General features: G+C 35.4%; 1 protein-coding gene across 2 annotated transcripts in view; it reads left to right on the top strand.

Moving 5' to 3' along the window:
- The window catches only part of IMMP2L (inner mitochondrial membrane peptidase subunit 2), a 417,256-nt gene that overhangs the window by 267,833 nt on the left and 137,130 nt on the right, over positions 1-12,293 (top strand). For both annotated transcript variants that reach the window (XM_027721219.2, XM_039385379.1), the window contains exon 4: positions 4,853-4,918. In XM_027721219.2, coding sequence (XP_027577020.1) covers positions 4,853-4,918 — 66 coding nt within the window. The remainder of the gene's footprint in view (positions 1-4,852; positions 4,919-12,293) is intronic.

Here is a 12,293-nt window from a genome sequence, read left to right as displayed (position 1 = left end):
TCAAAGTAGTAGCTATACTTCCAAGTTACTGTACTATTTAGAATTTTTTTTCAAAGCGACTTGTCATGTTATTTTGCAGTACCAATTAGTTTTATTGATGCGAAACATTTTATTTAGAGTTTTTGGTCATCCTATTTTAATTTTTAATTTTTTTTTCTTGCCTTACTTTAGCTAATTGGCTGAAATTTTAAAATCATAATTTCTAATGGAGATTTATTTGAATTTATATTTTTTTACTTTGTCTTGTATATAATTCTGCAAGTTTGCCAGATACACAGTTTTGATTGTTGGATCCAAAGTGTAGAAAGGCTTCCCTAATTTTGTCATGTAGGAATTATACATCTAGTTTACACTGGGGAGAGTCTGTAATGATTTCTTGGTGAAGATCAAATTATTTGCAAAAACCTTTTAAAATCTATGAAAATCTGATACTCCTGATGTCTCATCTAACAATGAGGTTGCAACTATATAGCATGCTGTAGATATACCAGGGAAAATTCAGTTGCTTTGAAAATACACAGATTTTTATTAATTTTCTTACAACTCCATCTTAGTGTAGGAGATTGGTGCAAGATAGTGTCTGGTACCAGGAGATACAGTATGGATGTTTATTTACCATGGAAACTACTTTTTTGCTTTAGGGAGGTACTTCTTGCATTGTTTGAAAACTCAAGACTAAATCAGGCTCTAGAGAGAAGGTAAGGAATGGAAGCCTATTAGAAAGGAACAAGCATAGTTATGCAAGAATCATAGAATCATGAAGGTTGGAAAAGATCTCCAAGATCGAGTCCAGCCTTAGACTGAACACCTTACCGACTAAACCATAGCAATAAGTGCCACATCCAGCTGTTTCTTGAACACTTCTAAGAATTGAAGAGACTGAGAGAATTGTTTATTTGTTCTAATTATTGCATGGTTGTACGGCAAAGTTTATGACTCTTTTTCTGAGGCTTTATGCAGGTGTTATATTCAGATTTTTACTTTTGTTTAGAGATTGCTCAGAATTCACCATAAAGTTTCAAGGAAGCATTGTTCTAGGTTATACATGAACAGTTTAAAATGTAAGAAAAATAAAACACTACCTTTCCAACAATGCATGCTTGCAATCTGTAATTTATTATAAGACACTACATTCAGTAAAAACAAAATAGTTGTTTGGCAGTGAGTGATTTTGCTTTTTAACAGAAGTTTGACTAAGAACCATTAAAGCAATATGGAGTTAAATTAAGAATTGCAGTATGTTATTAGACCATAGGTGTGGATCAAAGTCAATACAGAATAAGACAAATGTACAGGTTTTTGTGGCAGGTTGCTTATGCTGAGTTGCTAAAATCACATCTGGAAAACCACAAACAAATACATACCAAATGTCTATTTTTTTTCCCTTGGTAAATTGTCTATCTTAAAACTCTGAATCTGGATTTTGATGTCAAAACTCATGTCTTTGTGCATGCGCCTGCAATTTCTGCATCACACTGTGCATAAACTGAAAGTCTGGAACAAATTAGAAATTGTTGCTAAGGCAGAGTGAATTGTCCCATTGTCAGAAGGTATTTCAAATAGAGATGTTGCTCTTTGTTCTGTTATTTGCAGCCAGCCATCAGGTGATCTGTAGTTGAAGTTTAAATAATTGTTTTGACACGTAAAATCAAAAATATTTATCAGTCTTGGATGATACACAGGCTGTTGTTTTCTTTTTATATTATTCAGTGAGCTTTCCCCTGAGGTGCTCGATCAGAGAATGCTGTTGTTTAAAGAGAAATTGGTAACACTGAGTTAGCATCAAACTTGATGGCTTGAGGGCCAAACTGCTAGACTTGTTCGTTTTCTACTTTTCTTCATGAAAAAAGGAAAAGAGATTATAAGTGGAGGAGAATTCAATCTGTGTTTAAGAAATGCATTTACTTTCCGGAGATGTATATCCTACTGCATTCCTGATGTGCTGCTAAAGGCTACTTGTGCATTAATATTTGCAATGTGCTTGAGATTTTTCATAGTAATGATAATTAGTAGTTTCTACTTGTGCTGCTGACCCTAATTCATGCCTGGTCAAAAATGATTATATGCAGATGAGAAAATATTTTTACTGAGAAAAATCTAAGCTCAAGTTTTTGAGAGGTTCATTTAGAAAATGGTCAATGTTGACTGCTTGTGAAACATCAGATATGGATCTGACTGGTAAATGTATAGATGGTTTTATTTCATATAGAATCATATTAATGATATACATATCTTCTGAATGCCATTTTTTTGAGACAAGGTATATTTGTTGTGTGTAGGGAATCTTGTCTCTTCCCACACAATATCAATTGAAAGGGTCATGACTGAATGTGACCTTTCATACAAGGACAGTGAAAAAATGCAGTGTAACATTTTCTGTGTCCTATTTTGAATTACTCCTGTTTTCAAAGGTTATTGCTTGTTACCTTACCCATATATCAGTGACAGAGAAGTATTAAACAATTACTAGTTGCAATATTTGGACCTTTTTTTCCTCTTTTATTGTTTAATTTGTTCAATGAAATCCCAGTGTTATGCTAAACACTGTTCAGGAAGGCATCAATATCCATCGCTTCAGAACCAGTTTCTCTTACCTCCTGTTCACACACTGGCTCTTGAACAAAACATCCTGCTCACCTCTTGAAAATCCCATAGGCACCCTTAGAACAAGTACCCATACCTCAAATTTAGAGTGATGTTTATTCAAGGTCATTAGAATTTTTTGCACAGGAAAGGAAACTTAAGAGAGGTCGATAATTGCATTACTATACATACATACATATATATATATATGTACTAATCAAGTGGAAATGCTTACTTGGGAAGTTTTAAAGAACCTTTGAAAGTAAGGTGTTAAACCAGCACAGAATTTTGAAAGAGCAAACATAAAATTTGTTTTCATTCAATCTTTAAGAAATGTACAGTTCATCACATACATTATGTATTACCATTTCCACTGCTTAAATTTTACATGAAAATACTACTGCTTGAGCTTAAATGAATTAAAAATTAAGTCAATTATCAGTAAAGTAACTTTTAAAAAATTAATTTATAACAGCTTGTAGTAAAGGTGTGTTGTCTTTTCTTAGACTGTGCTCTGATTGACAATAAGGTGTGGTTAATGTTCAAATGACTGCTCATTGAATCCTGCTAGGGAGCAGCATCAGAAAGTGCTATTGATACTCCATACGTTTCAATCATATGAGCATTTTAAACTTGATTAATTCCTTCCAAGACTGAAATGTAAAATATTATAAAAATGTGTATTCTCAGCCTGAGAAAGAATATGAAAGGCAAGACTGAACTGGAACACACAACTATTCAGGTAAAATTAATGCTAAATAAAATATTACTGTGAATTATGTAGTGACTTGAAAATTCCAGTGATGACTAGGAAATCAAAGTATGGTCCTTATTCATATTCATTGCTCCCTTCTTCTTGGTGAAAATAAGGTTTCCAGGCTTGGTGAACTGTAAAAGGAAACTATTTGATATTTTGAAATTCAGAATTATACTTGTTGGATTTTATTTCATTACATTGAAAGATAAATTTATTTCAAATGTTTTGGAATACACACATGCAAAAAGCCCCAAGAAACCAAAATAAATTTAAAATGTTTGGAGTACTTTTTTGGCTTAATATTAAAAAAAAACCCAACAACTAAGTCTGAAACCATTTTTATTTTTAGCTTTTGGAACTGGAAGTGAACCTCAAATGCCTTTAGTCATGCAGCAGTATGGGCAAACTTTTCATCCAAACTCATCTCAGCTTTGCTTTTTAAGGAAATGTAATCTTAGTGTGCTACCAGTTGACCAGAGATGAGCTCAAAGAGGATGGTCTGTTGTGAGGATGGCATGGCCAATGGTTTTGGCCATGAAAACTAATATAAATCTCTGTCAATTGCATGTCTAGCAGACTACTTGGATTTCAATAGGCAGAACCCAAGCACCAGCAGAAAATCAAAACAGTTTGTTCCTTCAGTGACTTTTCTGTGTACAAGCTGCAAATAAAAGAATTTCTTTTTAATAAAATGAAAACACTCTTCTAAGTTTGCATAGTTAAATAATTAAAAGTGAAGAATGCAAAGAGGTAAAGTACACAGAAAAGAAAGAAAATTTATGGTGCACGTTTCTACATAAACCTGTCAAAACTACAGTAAATAACATTTTTAATAGTCCTGTCTATTAATATGCATCCAGGAAGTTGGAGTGTTCAGGCTGGACATGCAAGTTCAGCTTTGGTTTCTCCTAGTATTATGTAATATACGATCAGAATCAATAAAAGATGCTTATGGGAAAATAACTGAGTGAAAATATGGTAATGCATTAAGAAGCTTTGGATAAAGCTGAAATTTGCTGAAAATTTTAAAACTTTTTTTTTAAACTTGCACAGTTCCCTAAGCAAGGTTCACCTAAATTAGTGATAGATATTAATATAACATAGAGATATTTTTTTCCCAAAGTGAGTGAATGACATAAATGTTTAAACACAATATGATGAGAAATTCAGGGTTTAATACATAAATCTATTTACAAAGCTACCCACCTCATTGATAGTGGGATGTTCTACTTTTAATATGGTGGAGTATATTTTTCATGATAAAAGGTGTGCTGATTATTGTGGTGTTTGTAGGCAGGTCATTTTTCAGCATCTGCTTTTCAATGATGGTTTGCAATGAGAATGATTAGAGTAGCTTCACTTCAGCATGGAACATAATGATTGATGCTATATCAAGGAGAACATGGAATCTCCTAATGACTTTCATAGTGTCTATTTCTTTGTGGAATTTCTTTTTGTTGTCTTAAAACAATGCGAACGTTACTGATGGTATAACCTTATTCCCTGTGTCAGGTCTCCTAGAAATCCTGAACAGAAGATCATTAAACGAGTGATTGCACTTGAAGGAGACATTATCAAGTAAGTATTTTAAGCCTTAGTCTCCGAGTCTTTATGGGAAGAGTACAGCTTTCAGTGTATTTTAAATCAGTATCCTAGACGACAAGAACTTTCTAGCATTTTCTTTTTACCTATTCTTAACAAGGATGTCAGCATTGTACCTGTCTCCCTTTTAATGAGAGGAGAAATGCTACACAAAACTACTCACTCTCTCCTGAAAGGTACATGGGTGCAAATAATGCTTATTTCTGAGAATATCTCTGCCACAAATCAAGGCTGGTAATTGTACAGCGTTTTTCAATAGGATTATAGGCCTGTGATTTTTCATTTACAAACTCCAGCTACTGCTTCACACTGAGATGGGCAAATAAAGGTAGAGTGGTTTTTTGGTTTTATTTATTTATTTATGTATTTGTTTCAGGGGTTTTTCTGTTTGGTTGAATTTACATTTTATATTTATTTTATTTTATTTTATTTTTGAGACAAAGAACCCTTGTAGATGACTGTCTTTGCTGCAGTATGTAGGAATCTGTAGGGAATATGTGGAACTGATTTTATGTAAATTATTCTATCAGGAAAAAACCCCACAACATTGTAGCAAGAGTAGACTCTAGAGTACTTCAAGACTTGGTTTACTCTGACAGATAGACCTTCCTATTGGGGCCGGGAGGAAATAAATTACCAGCAGATGTAAATAAAAAGTTTTTGTGAGAACTGTATTATTTTGAAGAAAATGCTTGCTTGAAAAGGTTTCTTTTTCCCAGGTATAGAATAGAGTTGGCATAGAGTTGGGAGGGTAAATCCCTAGTTTCCCATACTAAGCTGTGAATGACCCTGGGAGATCTCAGACAATATGGCACATTGTGACTCAATTAATTTAGATAATGATTCTTGCTCTAGTGTAGTGAACACTTAAGAAGTACTTGACAGCTGCAATTCAAGTCAAGGATTAGAGTTTGGTCTCAGTAAGCCCTAGTTAATAATATGGGCACTGTGGAATTTGTCTATGTTTTTGTTTTTGTTTTCTTGCAGTCAATATTTTTGTTTTATTGAAAAATTCAGAATCATCTCAGTTTGAGAAACCAAAATATGTTGTGAGAAACCAAAATATGTTGTTACCTCTTTGTTGGAGCAAAATATGTTAAATAGCAGGCACTAAGAAGATAATTTGATGTCCAAAAACTATAGACATTTACAGCTAAAACTAGCTATCACTTAAAGAACTAAAACATACGACTAGTGTGTATGCTACTATGTGATGTCTTTTATTGACCTGTGTCCTTAAGAAGGTACTTATTCCTTGGTGCAGTTGATATTAGTGCTGTAATTCATGTAAGTGATAAGAATGGTATTCCTGAATCAGTATTCCTCATTCATTGCTGTAGCAAAGTCAGAAAGAAATAGCAACATAAGCCAACTTCAAGTGTTACTTTGCACTGTTCTGTATTATTAACATATTTACCTTCATTTTTGAAACTGAATTTTGATTTTGATAAAAAAGGTCATTTAATAACACAAATTGCAGCTGTAGGAAATTAACTATGCTGTACATTTAAACTCCTTAAGACTCTGAACTTTTCGTTAACTTCAGCCGACGTTCTTGGCCAAATGGACAAAGGCTTGGGACATAATGGCTGTGAGAGTTTATGCAGAATACTGAAGGTAACTGCAGGTTACTGAATCACTCATGGACACAGAAGACTGTACGCTGATCCTCATTTGTCTGTGGTAATACATGTTAGGTGAATTTTTTGAAAGAAATACTTATCTCAGTAATTAAGATGTGCATTTTTTAATTTGAACACATGAAAACTGTCCCAGACCTTTTTGCTATAACTGTATGTCTGGGATAGAGTTAATTTTCTTCCTAGTAGCTGGTACAGTGCTGTGTTTTTTGGCTTTACAATAAGAATAATGTTGGTAACACAGTGATGTTTTAGTTGTTGTTGAGAAGTGCTTACCCTAAGTCAAGGACTTTCCAGTTTCCCATGCTTTGCCAGTGAGGAGGTGCACAACAATCCATGAAGGAGCATGGCCAGGACAGCTGACTCAAACTGGCCAAAGGGATATTCCATCCATAGATCATACTCAGTGTGTAAACTGCAGGAGCTGGCTGGGCAGCACTGATCACTGCTTGGCAATGGACAGTGAGCAGTTGTATTGTGCATCACTTGCCTTTCTTGAGTTTTATTTCTCTCTCTCCCTCCATTTAATGATGATGATCATCGTGATAATAAAAATAATAATTTTATTAATTGTTGCTGTTACTGGTGTTATATTTTATTTTGTTTCCATTATTAAACTGTTCTTTCTCAACCCATGAGGTTTACCTTTTCTTTCCAATTCTCCCCCACACTGGAGGTGGAAAGGGGCTGGACCGAGCAAGTGGTTGTGTGGCATTTAGTTGTCAGTTGCAGTTAAATCATGATAAACAGTATTGTCATGGGTTAAGATAAGAACAATGATAGGCAATATGGTCTGTGATTCTGTCGTTATGTTTTCATAGCTGAATGAATTATCTTTACTTGATCTACTTGGAGCATGACTAGGGATAATATGTCACAAGAAGGCTGTGTTTTTTCATGTTATCAGTTAGGGTAAGTTAGTTAAAATTTTAGTATTTGTTAATTACTGAAAGTAATGAAAGATCAAATAGGTAGAGCCATTAATGCCATAGGAAAGGATCCTTATATTTTGATTTCAGTTCTGGTGCTATGACTCCATGGCAGAAAAATCCTGTTTTTCAAATTTCTAAAAACATTTAATAAGATAAAAATTACGATATTTTAAAAATAATAATGACTGACTTCTAGTTTTTGAAAAGGAGTGTAGGTGAAAGATCTGTAATAGGTCCATTTTGACCTTTCATTTTTTGTTTTTCAGGTAGCCACACATTATGGACTACATAGTACTTTTCCTTTTGAAATATGCTTTGAAGTTTGAAAAAGGCTACAAAGTCACTGAAATAAAAATTTCCATTTTCTGTTCTTCTTTCCAGCCTAATTGCTAGTGCAGGTGAAGTGAGTTTGGTAGTGTCTTGTATATCCCCAAGCATAGTACATGCCATGAACCTATAACAGATAATTTAATTTAGATAAGCTATTAGAACTTCCTCTTCAGAAGAATTTAAAGAGCAGTTAGAAAATTACCATTTAGCCCTTGAGAATGAGTCTATAGGTTAGCTTGTATATAGACAATATTGCAAAATGTAGCTCCCATAGATCAGGATTTGTTTTATCTTCCGTGGATTCACAAGAGAATTAACTTGAAGTGGGAAATCATTACAATGGTTCCTGAAGACTGTTTAAATGTTAACTCTTCCAAAGGAGGCCTTATTTTAAAAGTCAATATAATCTAATTTGTTAAAAATTAAAACCACTTGGAGTAACTTGAAATTAAACTTATTAAAACTCATTTATCTTAAATTCATTGGTGGAAATTAAAAAATCTATAGTTATCTATCACAGATGAGTTATGTTTTCAGTAACACAAATAAATGAAGCTTTATGCAAAGGAAATCAAAATTCGGATTAAGCGAGTAACATTTGAAATTAAGTCTGCTCGGAACCTTGCTGAACTAATTTGTTTTCCTCCTGTCTGTCACAGTTGCACAGGTCTGTAGGAGCTTGGTGTACCAGTTATGTTTCTTTCATCTAACTGTTTGCTTCTTAACGCTGTACCTGGGCTAAGAATGATTTGTAAGTTTGTAGGAAGAGTAACCTTTTAAAAAGTTTGGTCCAGGGATATTGTTAGGGTATTTAGGAGTTAGTGTTCTGAACTGAATGGTTCAGCAAAATGCTGTTGTGTTTAAATGTTGCATCTTGCAAAATTCTGAAGATGAGAATAAGGAAATACTCCTTGTTTCTCAAAGTATGGCAATGCAGACACAGATCATACAGAAACAATTTCATGTTCACTAGTGCTGTAGTACAAGTCTTTTTGTTCCCTCTTTTCCCACTGCACATAGATCTTTGGTAACCATTATTCTGAGGTACTGGTGTTGTTGTTAGGTACTGCTTGCAATGGCTCAAAGTTAGAATAGGAAATATGGAATAGGAATAGGAAAATAGATTATCAGTAAAACACATTAAAAGAGTAGGAATCACAGTTGATGTTGATACGAAGGGTATGTTTATGGCTGTGTCCTATTCTCTTCTTCTGCAAAGTCCACTCTCTGGGTTATGAATAAAATAAATAAAAAAAATTTAAAAAAAAAAAAAAAAGTAAAAATCTGTGAGTGGTCAGATCCACATTGACAGGAGTGATAGTGGAATCAACAGAAATGAGAACAGATTGTACTCTGTAGAGATTAAAAATTTTGGAACATTTTTCATTTTAACTGACAAATTGTATTCTTCATATTGTTCTGTCTCTGTACTTTATGTATTTAAAGGATGTAGCTGCAGTCAAATTACCCTAGATGAAAAACTCTTTGTCTTCCAAAATATTCTTATTTTTTGTCCATGTGCACAGAATACTCATAGGTATGATGCAGTTTATTTTGCACTGCTTACTGTTAGGTACTGATGGAATTTTTTTAGCCAATTAAAGCTTTTTCTTTTAGGTTCCAGCTATACTACTCTGTCATGACCCTTTAGAATTGATCATATCCTTGCAAGTCTCCTAAATAGAGTTTCCATTGATTTTGATTCCATTTCCACATGCAGAGTCATTGCCTGACTGAGCTCCATTTCTGTAAATGCAAATAATGGGAATGTATACTGGTGCAGCATCCATAACCTAGGTAAACAATTTGACAAATGTAGAATGAAGATTTTCTGTATCCATAGTGAATTTCTAAGGTTCTGTAGATCTTTAGGCCCAGTAATGAAGGTCTGAAAAGCTGTATTTCTGAAATTTGGAACTCTTCATACTTATTATAAAATACAGAGGTGGTTGTGGTTTTTTTTGCTTTGCATTAGTTTGGTTGTCTAATATTTGAGGAAGGGGCATGAAGAGACAGAAAGAATAGGAATAGAAAGTTGAATTTCAGGAAAAAAATGCACAATTTTTTTTCCCCAGGAAGTTTTCAGAAAGGCAAATATATGGAGTGCAAAAAAGACAGAGTTTTCCAGACTAATTTCTTACTTTTTTTTTTCCTCCATTAGAAAGTGAATGTTAATATTATAGCTGTATTTACTCATTGCTCTATGAAGTAAGGTCTTCAGTCCTTTAATATCCATAACACTTTATAGACATATTTTCTTCTTAAGAGTACAGATAGCAGCAGTGAGATTGTTAACAGATTGTGTGTATCCCTGTCATGGTTTGAGATAGCTCCAAAATCCAATCCCCTAGTCCTAGCCCCCTTTCACATCTCAACCTAATGTGAGATGGGTTTTTCCAGACAAAACACACCAGACTCAGAATGGGGGAAAGGGAATATATTACAATGACTGTACAAATAAATATTATAACACATTATACACACGATCACAACTATCTCTACCATGACATATAGTATTTACAATGGATCAGATCTCTTCTCCCCTCCAAATAAAAGTCCAGGAGGGAAAGAAGGACAGATCCCTTCCACATTTAGGGCAGCAGCTCCTCTTCTGTTTTCCATGCAGCAGTTACTGGATTGTTGTAGCTGGACTTCTGTTCAATACACACAAGGGGGTCTCCAAGCCCCTCGTCTCTCCTTCAGTCCAGGTGAAGACCTCACCTGTGGACTGCCAGCAGGGACAAGACTCGCGTCATCACAGGTATATCACGAAATGCAGGGGCATCTTCGTGAAAGTCCCTTCCTCAGGGGATTCACCTCTGAGTCAGAACATCTTGGGCAGCATTCAGTTGCAAGCCTTTGCCTCAGGAGTTCTACCAGAGCTCCTGTGCTCTGTCTCAGGCTGCTAGGCTTGTCAGCAGCAGCGAGGGGGGCCAAGGTCAACCCCCCCGCATTCCATCTGGCCGTCCCGGTCCAGCTCCAGGATGTTTTTTGAGCTTCTCAGCTCCTCTCTCTCTCTGGTGCTGCACGTCCAAAACTCTTCTCCAAAATAGGAGTCCATCTATTCCTCCTTTCTCGGAGGTCTCAAAGGAGTTTGGGGGGTTTGGTATCAGTTCTTACCCCAAACTCTGTCTCTCAGCTGCTGATTCTCCTTCTTGGCTTTCCGACACAACTCGGTGTCTTCCTTACTCAGTTGCATGCTGCTTCTGCTGTTTGGTTCAGTTCTTATCTGTCCTGGCTCTCTGCCACTGTTTCTGGACGCTGCATCCGCCGTTGCTGTCTCTGCTCACCCACAGTAGAGAAAACATCTTCTGGCATACTACAGACACTTAGTCCAGTCTAACACTGTTCCAAGTCTCCGTAGCCCCCAACTGAGGCTGGGGGGCCCCAGAGGCCCCAAGGGGCTCTGAGCCCCCTTTCTCGTGGCTCTACAACATGGCCACCTCTCCTCAACAACCAAAACTACAACTCATCTCTTCCGGTGCTTGTGGTATGTTGACATTTTTGCAAGAGCGCCCATTGGACAGAACTTCAAAACTTCCAGGGGTTTCCACCCCTTGGGGTCTACCACTTTTCTTAGCCTCTGGAGGAAAACAAGATTCAAACCACTATAATCCCCAATATAGTTTTTTTGATATTTCAGTTGGTCTCCTTTGTCAAAATTCACTGAAAGCACTGGAGTTACAAGGTAGATTCTGTGTGACCTCTGGAAGTCTTAATATTAAAGGAAAAAAAGATGATGTAATAGGATTCTCTGAGATTGTACTTATTTCAGTGTTGGCTTATAGAAAAAAGAAGCAACACATCCTATTACCACTGAAGTAAGGAGCTTTGATTTGGGCAACACAAAGAGACAATAAAAGAGAGACCATCAATAACACTAGTTTTCATAGAGTTACTGTTCAGACTAAACCCAAAAGTACTAAAAATTGAGTATGCAATTGCAATTTGCAATATGTACTAGGCTACTCTCTATTAGTGTGCATCTGAGCCAAGACACAAATGACAGCTGCATCTACAGGAGGCAAATTTTTTTTTTAATTTTTTTTTTTTAAATTTAATTAGAGAAGCAACACTTTAAAAATGCAAAAAGCATCATCTCTTTCAAGATGGCATATCTGTGAACACTGTGCATAACAAGTCTCTGTAGTGTTCAAAGACTATTTTAGTCTGCCAGAGTAATAAACAGTGGGGAAGTTTTTTAAATGCTCTGTAGGTACCTTGGAGTAACATTTCTCATGGCTTTCAATAAATCCCTGTAGTTATGCAGCCTCTGGTTATTGTGAAGTATAATCTAGTATATTTAGGAAGTGTATCTGCAAGCACTTATTGCCAGCATTAGTTGTAGCTGTGTGAAGTACCATTCTATCTTGTGCTAATATATATTATAGAATTAAGAGAAAAGAGGTCAACAAGCATTTTATTGAAAACTACAAGGATGGAAAACAG

This window comes from Pipra filicauda, unplaced genomic scaffold (genome assembly GCF_003945595.2).
Source record: "Pipra filicauda isolate LSUMZ 115617 unplaced genomic scaffold, ASM394559v2 scaffold40_size4127951_pilon, whole genome shotgun sequence".
NCBI classification, from domain to species: domain Eukaryota; kingdom Metazoa; phylum Chordata; class Aves; order Passeriformes; family Pipridae; genus Pipra; species Pipra filicauda.
This window is presented reverse-complemented; position numbering and strand designations above follow the sequence as displayed.